We start from the raw sequence: 16,289 nt of genomic DNA on the forward strand, positions 1-16,289 counted from the left end.
AATCATGTACCCCTTTTCCAGAGCTACTATATTTGACTTTCAGAGAAGCCATTGTGCCACAGAGACAGGATCTGTCCTCTTACTGAAAACAGTAGACAGGCAAGTCATGTGACCTGTGATAATTGGGAGAGATCAGCTTTCTTGCATCATTTATCTTTTCTTTTATTTCCTCTCCAAAAAAATAAGATTCTCTGTAATGAAAGACCACACTAAAGAGCCACAGCCTTCTTAATGGCATCTGCAACAAAAAGAGAACTATTTAGGCATCAGGCAAGTGCCAGAAAATGTGATTTGCACACTTCTCTATTTCCAAGTCAGAGGAGAAAAATAAAGAAGAGTACTAATCTCTGTGATTTTTTCCTCCTCAAACCCTTCTGCCCATGGATTGCTGCCTCATTAGATATGATCCTAATGAAGATTATTGAAAAGCACAGAACAAATGTTGTTAATCTTTTACAGGAACTAAGAGATCCATTTCATTAAATGCAGGGGTGGATCCACAGATCAAGAAGAATTTATTTCTGGGTCTACTAAAACGATATAGTTTATTCTTCCTCGCCAAAACCATGTCTGTGCAATTATTATATTAATGTTAAAGATACATTGTACATATCATTAAAATGCATGAAACAATATTAACAGTTTATTACAAAACAGTAAATTATTAGACTAACATGCAGAAAATTATTGTGTATTATAATGTAAGTGTATGCATGTGTTTCAATTTTTATGTGCAGATTAGACAAACATTTGTTCGAACAGCATAGTCAGGGATATTCCTGCCTTGAACAGAAGGTTGGATAAGCCCATCCCTCTTTTTCCATGATTCGGTTTTAAAATTACTAAGCCAAATGTAATTTTCAGTTAGTTACATACTCTTGCCTATGCCTATGCATTGAAGGTCTTGGTGTGATGGTCACAGGACTCTGTACAAGCAGATTCATTTTAGACACCAGGATTTTATATTTTTCCCAACATACAGTAGTCTTTTTATAAAATAATATTAGAAGTATCTGCTAAGTGAAATCCTAACCACCTGCCTTTTTTATTACTGATGGCCTTATAGGATTATGGGATGTCTGACATTTTTAAGTTCAAACTCCTGCATTCACACAACCACATAACAACAGTCCATTCAGAAATACATCTTACCTTTGTTTAAGTTCAAGTGAATATGTGTACTAAGAATAAATGTTGAAGGAATGATACTTCTCTCTGATTTTAATTGTACTAATTAGCAAAATCACTTAGCTACGTTTTAGGAGAATGAAGACATTATGTGCTTTATATTTGTTATGAACTGTGTTAACAGGAAATCTTGTTTGAATGACTGAGGGCAGAAATGAAGAGAATTTTCTAATGATATACATAAACCATTGTTTCGGTAAATCCTAGCCTAGCATCCAAGGGGAGCTTTTGTGTTGTACTTCTGGAAAAGTATTTGTACTTCTGGTCCTGTAGAGTGAATGTCTTTCATTGGTGAAGCTTTAGTCACCTTCTTCAAAATACTATGAATAACCTGTATTTCCCTAATCTGAACTCCATGCTTTTCACTGATTGCAACAGAGTTACAAGATAAGGGGTCTTGCCATGTGATCATGCTTTTGAATTACAGAATATAAACTAAAATAGAAAGTCACATTGTTGGATAAAAATCAGCAAACTTCAGTGCTGATAATACTACTGCAATTTCTTTTCTCCGGGTCCTCAGTGTGCATGTCAGCTATGAGTAACAGGTATTTATACACATACCTTTCTGTCCTGTGACATGCTGGAGATCTGTTGCTTTGGAGCAGACTTGATTAATCGAGTTTGCTCTACATGCAAGCTGAGGCAAACTGCGCTGCACTGCATGCAGTTGTATAAGCGGTGAAATGGGCATCAGTGCACAGAAAATGGTAGCAGTGTACTTTTGAACTAAAGCACCCCCAAGGTGTTTTAGTTTAAAAGCATGTCACCACCATTTTCTCAGTGCTGATGAGCATTTTGCTGCTTATACAACTGCAAGTGTCACAGCTCCAGGTGCTTTTCAAAGCGCCCGGCGCTGCAGTGCTTCCATGTGTAAAAATGCCCTTTATGCCTTCCATATATGGCCCATGGTTGACCATTCCTTCACGACACATCAGATATCCAACCCTTTTGTCTTTGGCATGTGTTCTTTTTTCTGATTGTATAAAAGTAAAGTTGGATTTGGGATACAGTTCCTTACTTTTATGAACTGGTCTTTAGATGGGAATTTTAATGCTGCTCCAATGTGATTAACTTTTGGACTATGCGGGCCAAATGATTAATTATTTGCTAATTAACTCTCATCCATCCTTGCCATCTCTAATTTATTACTGTAATTTATTAATCTGTGGCATTTATAAAACTTTCCTGCAAAACATATAAAACGCAACACAGATATACAATATGACTGTTTTATCACCTAGTCTGAATGCCTGTGTTGGATCCCTATGAGGTGTTAGAACAGATTAACATTTCCTCTGCTTACTTCCAAGAACTTTCACAATTTTACTCCTCTCCTCATCTCTAGAAAACTATTACCATGTATCTCCTACCTTTTCCTGTGCTATCTATCCCCTTTGTTTGGAATGCCCTCTATGTCCTGGGTGACCAAACCTTGATATTGTTCATGTTTGTTAATCCTCAGCACCTTTCATAACACTGAAAGTAGGTTAATAGCATTAAAAAACACCAAACTAAATAGGGAAGGTATTCTTTCTTCTTTATTTGCTAATGGGTTCTTAATTATTAGCTTCTGTCCTCTAGATTTAAATCTTTTCATACAGAATCAAGCATATAAATAGCAAAGAACAACTAAGCAATAACAACAAATGTACCATAGCTGGTATAAACTAAAGATGATCATACTGGCACATGCTGTATCATTGAAACTGCTGATAGCACAATCTAAAAACTGTTTCATACATTCCAGGGATTATGTATTCAATTTTAGCTTTTATACAAGGAAAAGGAGCAGTGTGTGCCACATAGATTTTTTATAGCTGGAACAAACACCATCTCATATAGATAGAAAAAATGGTATAGGAAAATTCAGACATCCTGGCACAAATGTACATTTAAAAAGATAAACCAGATGGAATAGGTATTTCAGCATCCCACATTGAAATATCATAATCTTGACTTGTAGATGGGACTGTAAAGCACAAATAGCCCCTTACATGTACCAGCTGATTACATAATTGGCAAATGAACCCTTGGTATAAGTTTAACCCTTATAGGTAAGGTATAAATTAATCCTTTCTATAGGTAAATATTTGAATTTCTTAGTAGGTCAGGACAAAAACTTCTAACCCAACTATGGTCTCCAAAGACACTATGAAAGTTTTAGGATGGACAGAGATAAAACTCTGAACTGTTCTCATTTGTTTTATTTTTTTCTCTGAATTTTATAGTCAGAAGTCTCCTTGACATACTGTCACCCAGTTCTTATATAAAATCTTTTCTAAAACCAGACAAAATGAGGATTTCCGGAATGGCTGCCTACTTTGTATTTTATTATTTGACAATCCCAATTGAATGTTAGTAAGAGTCCTGACACAGTTAGTAGAACAGGATTTTTCCCATAACGATCTGTTAAGGAAACCACAGCCATTGTCACTGAACAGTCACCATTTACCTAGAGTTACCACCTAGTGGTATAAGAAATACTGCAGTTATTTTCTGTTGTGATCTTAGAGAAATTCTGACATCCTAAATACCATTGTGATTGTGAGGATAAATAGCGAACTGTCTTTCATTGTAAAATAATTATAATAACAATTATAATACTAATTATAGAAATACAAGATCAGGGTGATGATGGTCATTCATCAGCACTAAAAACTTGTCCCCCTTTTGTGCAGAAGGCAACCAATTGCTGGGACAGTGAGTGAAGAACACACACACACACACACACACACACACACACACAAAGCCAGGCCCTACTTATGGAGTTCCTATAAAACATTAGCATTGATGAGGCATTTTGAGGAAAACAGTGATAAGCTAACTGGAGTTCTGAGTAAAACTCAAAGTCCTGGTTTCAATATGATTTCAAGGTCCTGTTTGCTAAATTGGCTGGTTCATGCAACTGTAAAGACTGTTGCCTTTAAACCACAAGTAGCAATTGTATAAAATAATTATTTTACATATTCACAGAAATGCAACACATTTTGGTAAAATGCTGTGTAAGCAGCATATAAGTTGGTCTAGAAGAGAAAGTAGGGAAAACATCATTTAGAAATACTTCCTATAATGGATAGAGGGCAAAAGCATAGGTGGACACATTGGGCATGTCCCCATGAGCGCACACATGCAGTTTGGGGCCCTGCAAACCACATGTGCACATGTGCATGCATTCGCCGTGCTGCTCATTTGCAGCGCAGTGGGTGTTTTAGACACTATGAGATCCCAGTGTAAAATAAAAACAGCAGAAAAATCAGGGAAGTGTACATGGATGCAGCATGTGCCACCCAGAACTGGAGCCTGGCTGGCCAGGCTCCGTGCACCCAGATCACTGCCATTGCAGCTCCGCAAGGCCCCCAGGACTGCAGGTAAGGCTCCTGAGGCCAGCCCCCAGCCTCCCCTACCCAACCTGGGCCAATTGCTGCATGCCAGAGCAGGGGTGTGCCTGGGGCCAATTAGCAGTGGAGAAAATATGTGCCATTGCTATTTCTCACTGGGGAAACACACATTCCTGCTCATGGGAACATGCCCTTTGGTGCTAATTCTTACATTGGCTATACGTTATGAGGGGCACATTAACATCAATATAATTCAATAGTAATCATAAATATATGAAGTATCCTTCATTATCTGTAGACCCAGATTCCTTATCCACTGCATTATATTTTATGACAGAAGGCTTTGTTACACATTAATTTTAGGTGGCTCCTGGAGCTCTTAACCCTTGGATTGCCCATGCCTTAACACATAAAACTAGCTTTAAGCACACGTTAGGCAACGTGAAGTTACACCACTCCAAGTCTGATCTGTTGTGTTACTTAGTTTATGTTTCATTAATGTGTGGCCACTCTCAGGATGCAGTATCCTGTCCCCCACCCTCATGTTTTATGTGGAAATTTTTTTCACCTTCTGAATTCTAGTTCCCAGGAGGGGGCATCAAGTCAACTTTCCCTCCTGCCCCAAAGGGTTTGATCTTCCCACCGCTAGGAGTACAACCCCATGCAAAGAGCCTGAAGAGCATATGCCAGCTACCCAGGTCACAGGGCATGGACGGGTCCAGGAGTGGGGTCTGGGGGGGAAGGGGAGAGAACAAGGTAGGGGACCAGATTGGGTCCCCATGAGCTGGGGATTCCTTCCTGGGGCAGGGGTTGTAGCTCCCCCAAAAGCACCTTTCTTCATCACTTCTACCTCCCGGCCACCCCAGGAAACATGACGAGCACCCCCCACACCCAAATCCCAAATTCAATTTATTAAAATATAAGACCTTCTTTAGTTTACTACCTCTATTTTTGTACATTCTTTTTCTGTTTCTGCTTCTTTTTATTTTATCCTTCAGTGGCTGACTTCCTTCATTTCACCACTCTTCCCCCAGGACCATTTACTTTCTACCTCCCGTTTCCATAGGTGGAAGGAGAAAAAAAAATTGAGGAGCTAAGCGTATGTGTGCATACATGCACGTGCCCTCCCCACAGCAGGAAAGTCTGTGGGGAGAGAGGAAAGGACCATGGTGGGGAGGGAGTGGGGCTGGGGCTGGGATTGGGTAGGGATTGGGTGAGAGCAGAACAGAGCCAGGCCTGGGATCGGGATTGGGATCAGGGCCTGGACCCACTGCACCCATGCAGCTGCCTTTTCCCCTGCACCCAGGGTCATTGCCCAGTGCTGGCAGCCCCCATGAATCCACTGCCCCCAGTCCTGCACCAGCACTGGGTGCCTTTTCACACCAGCCCTGACCCCGCACCATCCAGAGGGACCCAGAACTGGGAACTGGAGTGGATCCAGCCTCAGCTGCACTGCTGCGCTGAAGGGAATGGAGCCCCCAGGACCTCCACGCCTGCCCAAACCAGCCCCACTCTGAGTCATCCCCGGGAAGAGCCTGAAAGAGCCTGGTGGCTCCTAGGTGCAGTTCCAGGGAGCCAAGGGGGAGCATGTGCCCTCCTGATTTTTGCATGGGGCAAGGGTGAGCTGCAGCTGCAAGCTGGGCTCTGCCTGCTTGCTGCCTCCATACTTAGCTGGTGCCTTTGAAAGCAAAGTGGCGCCATGTGCGTCCTGCTGCTGGGCGGGCCGGGCAGTGTGGCACAAGGTGCTGCACTGTGTCACTTCCAAAGGTGGAAGAGAGGTGCGGAGGCAGGGAGCAGGCAGAACCCAGCTCGCAGCTGCAGCCCGCCCTTGCCCCATGCAAAAATCAGTGGTCCACATGTCCCATCCTTGGCTCCCAAGTGCTGTGACATGCCATGCCTCTGGAGGAGTCACCAGGCTCTGATTGCCCCACAACCTGGTCCGCCCAAGGCCCCATTCACCATGAATGGGGCCCTGGCCAGGCTGAATCATGGGACAATCCCCATATTGCAGCATGGAGCAAGACAGGGGCAGGGGTGAATGATTCACCCCTGGTAACCTGTCTGCGCAGTGTATCTGAGTCTGCATGCAACTCCTCCTCTTCTGTAGCAGTCTATGGCCAGGCATCCCTGTGGTCATACCTGCTGCCCTGTGTTTGGGGAGGGCTGAGCCCTGTTAGCTCCGCTTTCTGCCACCTATACCCATTTAATTACCCACCCCCATACATTTCAGAAATGCAACAAGGCCCAGACTCTGACTGTACCATTGTCATTATCAGGGCCTCTTTTATTGAAGATATTTTTATGATCATATCTGACCTTATATAATTTCTGGTAACATTCTAATTTACAGCACATAGGTTAGGGACAGAAGTTACATATAAACCAGTTTAAGTAATCAGAAACTGGTTTAAACCTGTAACAGAACAGAAGATGAGTGCAGATAAACCAGTTTCAAAATGATTGAAACTGGTTTAAGATAAACCTAGTTGAATGTAGTATCAGACTTAACTGATTTGGGTAAAATCAGTTTATTAAACTTGTGTCCCAGACCCCTTCCTGGTTCAACTTAAATCACAGTCCCCCAGCATTCCAGAATACTTTCCAGCTCTGGGATGTGCTGTCTTTTCCAACAGAGAAGGGTTGGTGGGGAGGGGGAGGAAGACAGGGACTGCCCCACCCCACCCCCTGGCAAATTTAGTTGGAGTCTGGGGGGCTGGGGGGAGGCTGGAGAGACTTCCCTTTCCCTGAGTACATAGATGCCCTGCCCTGCCCTGCCCTGCTCTGCTAAAACTTATCATTTGCTGTGACTGCGGACTACAAGTCCCAGAGGCACCTGGCAGCAGGAAGAGAAAGTGATGAGCAACTCTGCAGAGTCCTGGTGCTGTAATTCTGGCCTGCAAGTCCCAGAGACCTTGAGGACAGCAGGAAGAGGAAATTAACACACAGCCCATGCTGGCTATGTGCCAAAGAGACATGCTTTAGTGCCCCCTGTCTTTTGGCCTTAGCCACTGCAGGCATGTGGCTGCATTCCCTGCATCTAAAGTGAATGTCTGTCCAGTTGTTTCTCAGTTTAATCTCCGCATCTTAGATTAACCTGCAAAGACTGAATTGATTCAGCCTCAGGCTTTTTGACTGTCTATACTTATCCATAAAGGCCACAGAATAAGGTACAGAATGGTATAGCTATAATGGAAAGACTAACAAATGGCATGGGAAAGGGGAAGGAGTCCCATCTTCCCTCTGTTAGGATAAACACATATTAGTAAATATCCTATAGCTCAGACTACTAGGACTCTAACTTTTAAGAGACAAAGAAATAAATATTTTGTGGCAGGTCATTTTAAAACTAACGCTGCTTGGTTTTTGGGGAGCAGTTTGTAGGTGATGCATCTGAAACTTTAGGATAAATGTCCATTACAATGTAGTCCATTTAAATCCTGGATATCATGGCCAAATATGAAGTGTAACAAAGGGTTTGAGTTCTTTATAGAAGATAAGAAATAGTTATCTGTTATTATTATTATTTATGTTATTATTATGACCTAACCAAAAATAATATTGGTGGATATCTTGGGAAGAAAATAAATCCACAAAATATTTGCTAAACTAGGCTGTGAATAATCCTAGAGTTGTTATAGACTTGCATACATATTAACTTAGCCGTATATGGAACCCAAGAAATATCATATATACAGCCAAACTGATGTCTTTAGTTAACAGTGCTGGTAAGTAACTTTCTGACTGAAGCTTTTCAAACTTGAAAGCAAAGAACTATATTACAACCTACCAATTTTACAAATCTGACATGGCCCATCATAAAAACAGCACATGAGACTGAGTGCTCTCAGGGGACTTGGATATAAAGAAACGAAAGGGTTAATAAGAGTTAATAACTAGCTATGTTGCCAAGAGGCAAAGTGAAAGGAAAATGTTATATAACTTATGATTTTAGTGCATGCCAAATTCATATCTGTCTGCGAAAGGAATAATAGTCATACATACTATTTTTGGAAGTTTTGCAAATATTGGTTTAAGTACCATACTTGTTTTAGAGCACTGATGCAATGGTATTATTTTAGAGTATCTTAGTTATTATTGTTTTTCATGCCATTTCCTTATAATCTTAACCTGTTTCTGTATGTAAGTATTATAATGCATCAGAAACTGTAAACTGTAATATCCAAAAGTCTTCAGGTTAAATTATGGACATGATTTTACAGATATGAAAGGCAGAAAGAAGAGCAAAAATCCAAACTCCCACACCGAAGTAATGCTGCAAGCGCTGTAGGTATTTTTATCTTGGAACTCAGCATTATATGGGCAGCTACATTCATTTAGCACTATGAACTGTACAATCTGTGTTTTACTACAACAGGGATGTGGTTTACTAAAACAGGGAAAAGCTAAATCACCAACCAACATGAGCATATGCAGCCACCATGAGCAGAACAGTAGAACTGCAGTATGTTTTTGATACCTGCTGACAAAAGCAACAACGATTATCTTGATGTGATTATTTGCTGCCAGATATGAAGATCATGTATGTGACTCAGTGGTTTTACAAGATGTGCATTCAACTACCTGCCTAGCCACTGTGACAGAGGCCAAATGGGTGTTGTTTATGAGAACTAAACGAAGACCTAGAAACACCATGGTGGGCACATTATTGCATTTATTTCAGTGAGATCTTGAAGCAAGATGGCAACTCCCACAATGGCCACATGGGAAATTTATCATCTTCCCACTCCTTTTCATTTAAAACTGGAAATCAACAATTGTTGTGGATGGGCTCTATACTGCACTGAACCCTTATTTAAAAATAAAGACCTAGACCATAAGCAGATGGCTGTTGCAAAGTCCCTTTGATTGGATTTCATTTTCAGGGGTTAAAGTATAGCAAAACATCATGGTTTGCACTGCTTAGGAGACACCAATTCAGATAATCAGAAGTTTGGAAAATTGACAGCTTTTCAGGGATTTCATTTTAACCCCATGTGGTTTGACAATCTGCAGAATGGAAACATTTAGTTAGTTTAATAGTTTCAACATAGGCCTGGGAATCAGGAACTCCCAAGGTGCAAAGCCAGTGGAGGATTTTTAGGACCTTTGGCTTCCAAAGCAATGGTGGATATCTTTTCTTTCAGCTACTGCCTGGTCTTACAGAAGGAAATGACTCATCCCTGATTTTATAGTGATCTGATTTATACAGCTACATTATTCAATCTGATTTATATTCTTAAATTTATCCTTAAGCAGAGAAGATTTTTACCTAACTAGATATTAGTATCGTAAAATATAATCCAATGTAGATACACCAATCAAAGAAAGTGAAAGAACCATCCATAATGCATCCAGTCCCATGTTTACATGCTAAGGGAAGGTTGTCTTAATGAAAAAGGATGCAAAACAATCTCACTTGGATCTAGCTACCAGGAACCTCCCTGCTTTTAGTAGCAGAGAGGGAAGACAGACACCAAACCTTCCTTCTCAGTAGTGTCTCCTGAATACCCTGCTATTTGGAGACCCTTTCCCTTACAAAAGCCTTGTAAGCCCTAAAATGAGTTTAGGCTTACTCTTATATAGAGCCTGTAGGTGGTCACCTGAATCTTAAAGGTGGTTACCTGATTACCTGCCCTCTGGACATTAGTCTTCTGAAGAACTACATTTCACAAAATGTTCTTAAAGGATTTAAAGGAGATAAAAAGAACATTAAGCTGTGTTCATACCCTGAGGACTCCTGCTCTGTTACACTAACTTTAAATCAAATGTTTGAAGCACAACATTGTAAAATAGTTGGCACTAGCTCTTGTATATTCTTACAAGATAATATAAGATTATTCTGACTTTATAACCTGGTACATCTGTGAGTATTTGATGGCTCCTCAGAAAACAGCTGATTGAACTTCAAGTGCTTTGAAAGGAAAACTACATGCTCATTTTGAGTGGCACCTTAGGCTGCAAAAAGTGATATTAAAAATCAGTGGAACTTCCCTGCTACTTAATGTAAGTAAATTCAAGCACCAAACACCTTCTGTTATTTTCTCTATTTTCCTACTCCTTAGAGGAAGCTGACATCTCATAAGAAAAGACTTAGCTGTAGTGAGTTGAATTCACTGCTGCAATCAGCAGGAAATCAGAGATATAAGTTTCAGTGACTGAATTCAATGGTATTTGTTTTGGTAAATAAGAATTCAGTTTTGAAAACAGAATTCTTCCTGCATAAAGATGGTAGTCCTGTGCTTCATTAAGATCTGTTTGTAGTTGGAACCAACTGAATTTTGTTTTTGCTTCTAGTTTCTGTTATTAAAACTTGTTTCACATTGATGTTACCCTTTCCTGTTTTTTATACAAGCGATTTAACTTTCCACAGTCCTTGGCTAGGGACAGAAGTTACACATAAACCAGTTTAAGTGATCAGAAACTGGTTTAAACCTGTAAGAGAACAGAAGATCAGTGCACATAAACCAGTTTCAAAGTGCCTGAAACTGATTTAAGATAAACCTGGTTAAATATAGTATCAGTCTTAACTGATTTAGGTCAAACCAGTTTATGAAACTTCTGTCCCAGACCCCTTCCTAGTTCAAGTTAAATCAGAGTCCCCCAGCATGGGCTGTGTGTTCACTTCCTCCTCCTGCTGCCCCCAAAGTCCAGACCCACAGCAGCAGGACTCTGCAGGGTTGCTTATCACTTCCTCTTTCTGTTTCTAGGTGCCTCTGAGATTTGTAGTCCATGATCAGAGCCAGAAGGCTTCCACAGGGTTGTTCCCTTCTGTTCAATACATACTTACTTCAGAGAAAGGACTATTTTTGTTCAAGCTTTTATAAATTCAATGCCACTACCATTTTTTGCCACCCACCCCCTACCCAGCCTTGTAGGTCCTGCTCCCCTCCCACCCCACCCCACATAGGCAGACCCTCCAGATAGCTGTGGGCTGGGGCTTGGCCACACTCTCTCCACTGGAGCAGGGAGTGGGGAAAAGACTTGGATCTGGCAGGCTGGGAGGTGTGCTCTAGCCCCCCACAGCTTCTGGCTTGAGCCACTGAAGTCATGTGCCTGCATTTCCTGAATCAAAAGTGAATGTTTGCTTAGTTGCTGGTTCAATCTCTGTTGCTTAGACTAACCTGCAAAGACTAGATTGATTCAACCTGGGCTTTTTGACAGTCTGTACTTAGCCCTTGGCCTTCCATGGGACACTGTAGGAAGAGACATCATTTCTTCCTCGCCTTCCCTTTTCTTCATATACATGAACCATTTCATAAGCAACTGATCAATCTTTAATACCCATTTGTGGAAGTGCTACAGGACTTACTAGTTTTACAAGCAACAGAAGAAGAATAAATTGTTAAACTGTCATTGCCTAATTCTTTAGTTAACTTAGCAAACTATTTATCATGAATACCCAGTACAAATCCACATTTCTTGTACACCTAAAACATTCATTGAACACTGAACATTCAGGAAAATATACCTGCATGTGTTTCAAGGAATTTCAGGCATGGAAGAAATTCAAGGTCATACCCCAGTTCAAAATCCAAACCATTTATTAACTATTTAAAAATTAAACCATCCTATTTAAAAATTAAACTAAGTACTGTGAAGTTTAATCTGCTAGGAAAGGGCCCCTCTGCACATTTAATTATTTAAATAGTTGATAGTCTTTATTATATGCTGCATTTGCCCCTCGCTTTGCATATGAATCTTTGAATTATTCACAAAACATATACCTTCACACATAGGGAAACAGCATGGCAAAATACCTGAAGATGTATATGTGTATTCACCTAAAGGTGTTATACTCAGTGGATTCCTGATAATACTCTCCTACATCACTATTATAAAAATATCTGACAAACTGATCATTCTGTTTACCTTAAATATTTCCCCTATTAATGAAAGTGTATTCTATGTTGTTCTTTTCTAGCTAAATAATTTGGAAACATAGCAGGGTCTGCAGAAGCATATTATAGTTTATTCTTTTCAGGCTTATGATGAGCACCTTTTCATTTGTTTTTTCTCTAGGACAAGCCTGAAATTGGAAATGTGTCTCACACTGTTCCTAGTATATCTTCTGTGGATTAAGCTTCTTATACTTTGAAACAGGAATTGCCTGAGTGAGCTACGCTGTGCTTGAATTATATTGCCCTACTATAGCTTTAACATTTTGTTAAATATTTACGAACTGAAGTCCAGTTCTGCACACTGTATTCAAGAAAAAAGCACACTACATTCAATGTAGCTTTTCTGTGTAAAAGACCACAGAATGGGACTGATTCTGAGTGGGGCTGACCACCCATCAAATTTGCACTCCAGAATTAGAAAAAAGATTTGAATCTTGAGAGAAGTTAAAATTAATTCTCTTTGCATATTTGTGCTTATTGAAAAAAAAATGTTTTAGCTCAAGAAGTCTCCTAAAAGAAGAGACCTGAAGTGGCAATTTAATTCCAAACTATTCTGTGAAGCACAAACAATTGATATGCTACCTTTTGTTTCATGCCCCAACACAGAGATAGGAATAGCCAACAAATCTGTAATCATTACAGAGATTTCTCTGCTTGTTTCTTGCTATGTTATTTCTCTTTGCTCTACCTTTCATCTCTGTGAAAGTTTGAGAGAGGAAAGCACTCCAGTGCTTTTGCTAACTGCTTGTCCAAAGTTCTTGTAGCTATCTCTGTATTACTGTAAGGGCGTAGTGAAATGTCTTTAAGTCAGGAACAGAAGTCTAGATTTAGTCTTAGAAAAAGAATTAATCTCGGACTTACTTTACCTGTGTGTGTCTGTGTGTATGAAAAAAGTTTGCTATTATCTAGTATTTCTGGTGATATTGACTAATTAGCCATTGCCAACTATATTTGTTTCATTGATAGTTGATTAGTAAGACAAATAATTGTATTTTTTCTAGGCAACTATGTTAATAGAAGAAAGATAACTACATTAGCTTCATTTTAACATCCCTTCTTCCAACCTAATGTAGTGGGCATAATTCTTATAATCCTACAAAATCTGTGTGTGTGTGTATAAAAATTAGACTGTTATCATGTTTTACATTTGTAATTCCTTCTTTTCCTTAGAAATAGCACAGATATTTCTTTTTAGGTGTATTTTATACTTTCTAGGAAATTTATAACCACAGGAACTTAATTCCAGAAAAAAAAATCCCCCAAATATATTGCATTAAATAGTAGCATAAATTTTACAAGCTTCCTGAAACAATTTCTCAGGACAGAAGTAATTAGAAAATGTTATCAACAATTACAATATAAAAAATAAATCTAGGTAAACATTTGCAAATAACCAATTAAGTTAGTATTAATTTATTGGTTTCAATAAACCGATGGTCTGATATCAACGCTTAAGATGAATTAATAAACATGCATAATGCTAACCTTAGTATACTTAATTTTCAGATCCCTGAGTGGTTCAGGCAGTTCTGGAGCAGAATTGCTATGCGGGGTTTTATTCATCTTTTCAGTTGACATGTTTAAGGTTAGGTGCTGAAACACAGGTGAAATAAGGTATCAGAGAGAAGTGCAGTGATTTTTGTCCTGTCTGAGCATTTAGTTTTATTTGTGCTTTTTTGTCTGGATTATGGACTATTTGCATACAAGGATATGATTGGATGAAAGATCTCATGCAAAACAACCCACCCTACTGCTGCAGTGTTTTCACTGAGATTGAAATCTTTATGAAGCAAAGTCTGTACTATAGTTGTATAAAAAGACATTATTAATGTTTGTGAATAATAGAACATTATTTTGTTCTTACCTGCAAAATTTCTTTCTTGGTTTAGGCACGCCTACAGATTCTAATGGGTGTTCTTGAGTTTCCTTCACAGTTTTGGAGGTGAAGACAGATACGCTGGTATTGGGGGCAGGCTAAGTCTCTTCTATTAGGGAGGAACCAGGATAATTTCAAGTTCTGTAAATAATTCAGCAGAAGAATCTAGCTTGTGACTAGTGGAAATTATCATTCCTGTCAATAACACTTCCTGTTTTGAACATGTAGATAGGGGCTCGTATGCCAATACAAGATCTCTCAGTTCCATACCAAAAAATTTAAAGGTGGGACAGGATTGTAGACCTGACCTCTTTTATCCAAAACATGTGTTGAATATCAGCACACTAATTCATTCAGTAAATTAACACAACTGTCCAGTAAAAGGATAGTGGAGCCCCAAATCTCACCAGGCTTAAGCCTACAGCCTGGCTCTAACCTGACATAATACAATAATTAGGAAATAACTAACAGACTCAATTAGTAGTTTAACTACAAGTCTATGTTATCAAGGTGATAACAATTAACAAACAACAGTAAACAGTAGGAATCAAACAATGAAGTAAGGAAAAGAATAAAGAAAAAAAGGAAAAAAGAAAGAGCAAACTCCCTTTTCTCCTCACTTGCAACATATTGCAGGCACTGACAGTTGTTTGACACATCAACCAAGCACTCGAAGCAGAGAGCAGAGTGCTTTCCCAACTCCCCGCACCCCAGGAGTCTTTGCCTCTCTTTAGATACTCGAGCTCTTCTATCAAAGGGAGGGTGATATGTTACCCTTCACTTGGTGGTGGTCACTTGGTAGTCTTCTGCTGGTTTGGGACTTATGCCAGTGTCACGTGGGGAGCCTTGCTCGACACCAGGAAGAACACATATGCAAACAGGAGAACAAATTCTCTCAAGCTCTCAACCAGACCCACATTACTACACTACCACACACACATTACAGCAATCAATCCACTCTCCCCCAAGCTACCGGTGCAAGCCCTTCTTAAAGCCTTCAATCACACCACCTCTGTCAATCTTTCTTAAGACCAATCACTCCCACAGAGGTGCTGTCAATCATTTACCATACCAATTAAAACACAGCTCACCTCAGGAAAGGTAGCTGTCAACTTACTGAAAGTTCATGCCAAATCAAGTTACCTTACATAAAACAGACTGGGCATGCTCAGAACTAAAAAACTGGGCCATTCTCTTATAATGTTTCAAAACTTTACAATCTCTGGATCTTTCTGTACTACAGACCCACTGAACATGTAAAAATGTATGTAAATAACTTAAGAAGACTCAGTAGCTAGGCCAGGGACACTGTGGATTGTGGCCCAACGTATCCCCTCCTTGATGGTTTTTGGTTTACCAAAATGGCCATCACCTGTATTAATCGAGTTACAGTGTCCCTGGCCATAGACTCCCTTCTATGCCCAACGTGGCAGCGCTGGAGGAGTGATGGTCGCTCAGGCAGTGCAGTGCTGTGCAAAAGATCTATTATTTGCACTAGACTGAATCTCAAATGTTGTGGCCTGCTAGAATACATAAAATAGGAATGTTAACTGTTATTCACATCAAAGCTTATGTCAGCTGTTATAACTTTATGCATCTTCTCAACATACACATCTTCTTACACAGTCTCAGCCAAGCACATAACATCCCAATCATGCAAAACAAAGTAACAATCTTACAGACAAATATTAAAACAATTAGGTGCAGCATGATATTTAAGATTCTAGTAGCAGTCGGAGACCAGTCTAAAATTGATTCCCACCAAGAATGTTTTCCCAATTTAACTACTGAATTCAAAATGGTAGTGCTTTTTTGGTTATCGTCGGAAATGTTAATGATTAACTGATGCACACTGTGCTGATTTTCTTCCAACAACATTTTTAACTTTGGATGATACAACGGATTCTGATCTACATTCAAATTCATTCCAATAGATACTGGGTCTACACATTTAAAAATTTCCAAACTGGTTCTTAGTTTAAGAAA

At 39.7% G+C, this 16,289-nt stretch overlaps 1 protein-coding gene across 2 annotated transcripts in view; it reads right to left on the minus strand.

Moving 5' to 3' along the window:
* Positions 1-15,261, minus strand: part of ALDH1A1 (aldehyde dehydrogenase 1 family member A1) — a 55,279-nt gene extending 40,018 nt beyond the window's left edge. Inside the window, exons 1-3 of one of the 2 annotated variants that reach the window (XM_006258303.4) lie at positions 15,078-15,261; positions 14,292-14,412; positions 13,913-14,020 (exon numbers count right to left, since the gene is read on the minus strand). In XM_006258303.4, coding sequence (XP_006258365.1) covers positions 13,913-14,005 — 93 coding nt within the window. In that variant the 5' untranslated portion in view covers positions 14,006-14,020; positions 14,292-14,412; positions 15,078-15,261. Of the gene's footprint in view, positions 1-13,912; positions 14,021-14,291; positions 14,445-15,077 lie in introns of both variants that reach the window. The other variant, XM_006258302.4, reaches the window with a different exon arrangement.
* Positions 15,262-16,289: the final 1,028 nt, after the last annotated feature.

The sequence above is a fragment of the Alligator mississippiensis genome, chromosome 3 (assembly GCF_030867095.1).
Source record: "Alligator mississippiensis isolate rAllMis1 chromosome 3, rAllMis1, whole genome shotgun sequence".
NCBI classification, from domain to species: domain Eukaryota; kingdom Metazoa; phylum Chordata; order Crocodylia; family Alligatoridae; genus Alligator; species Alligator mississippiensis.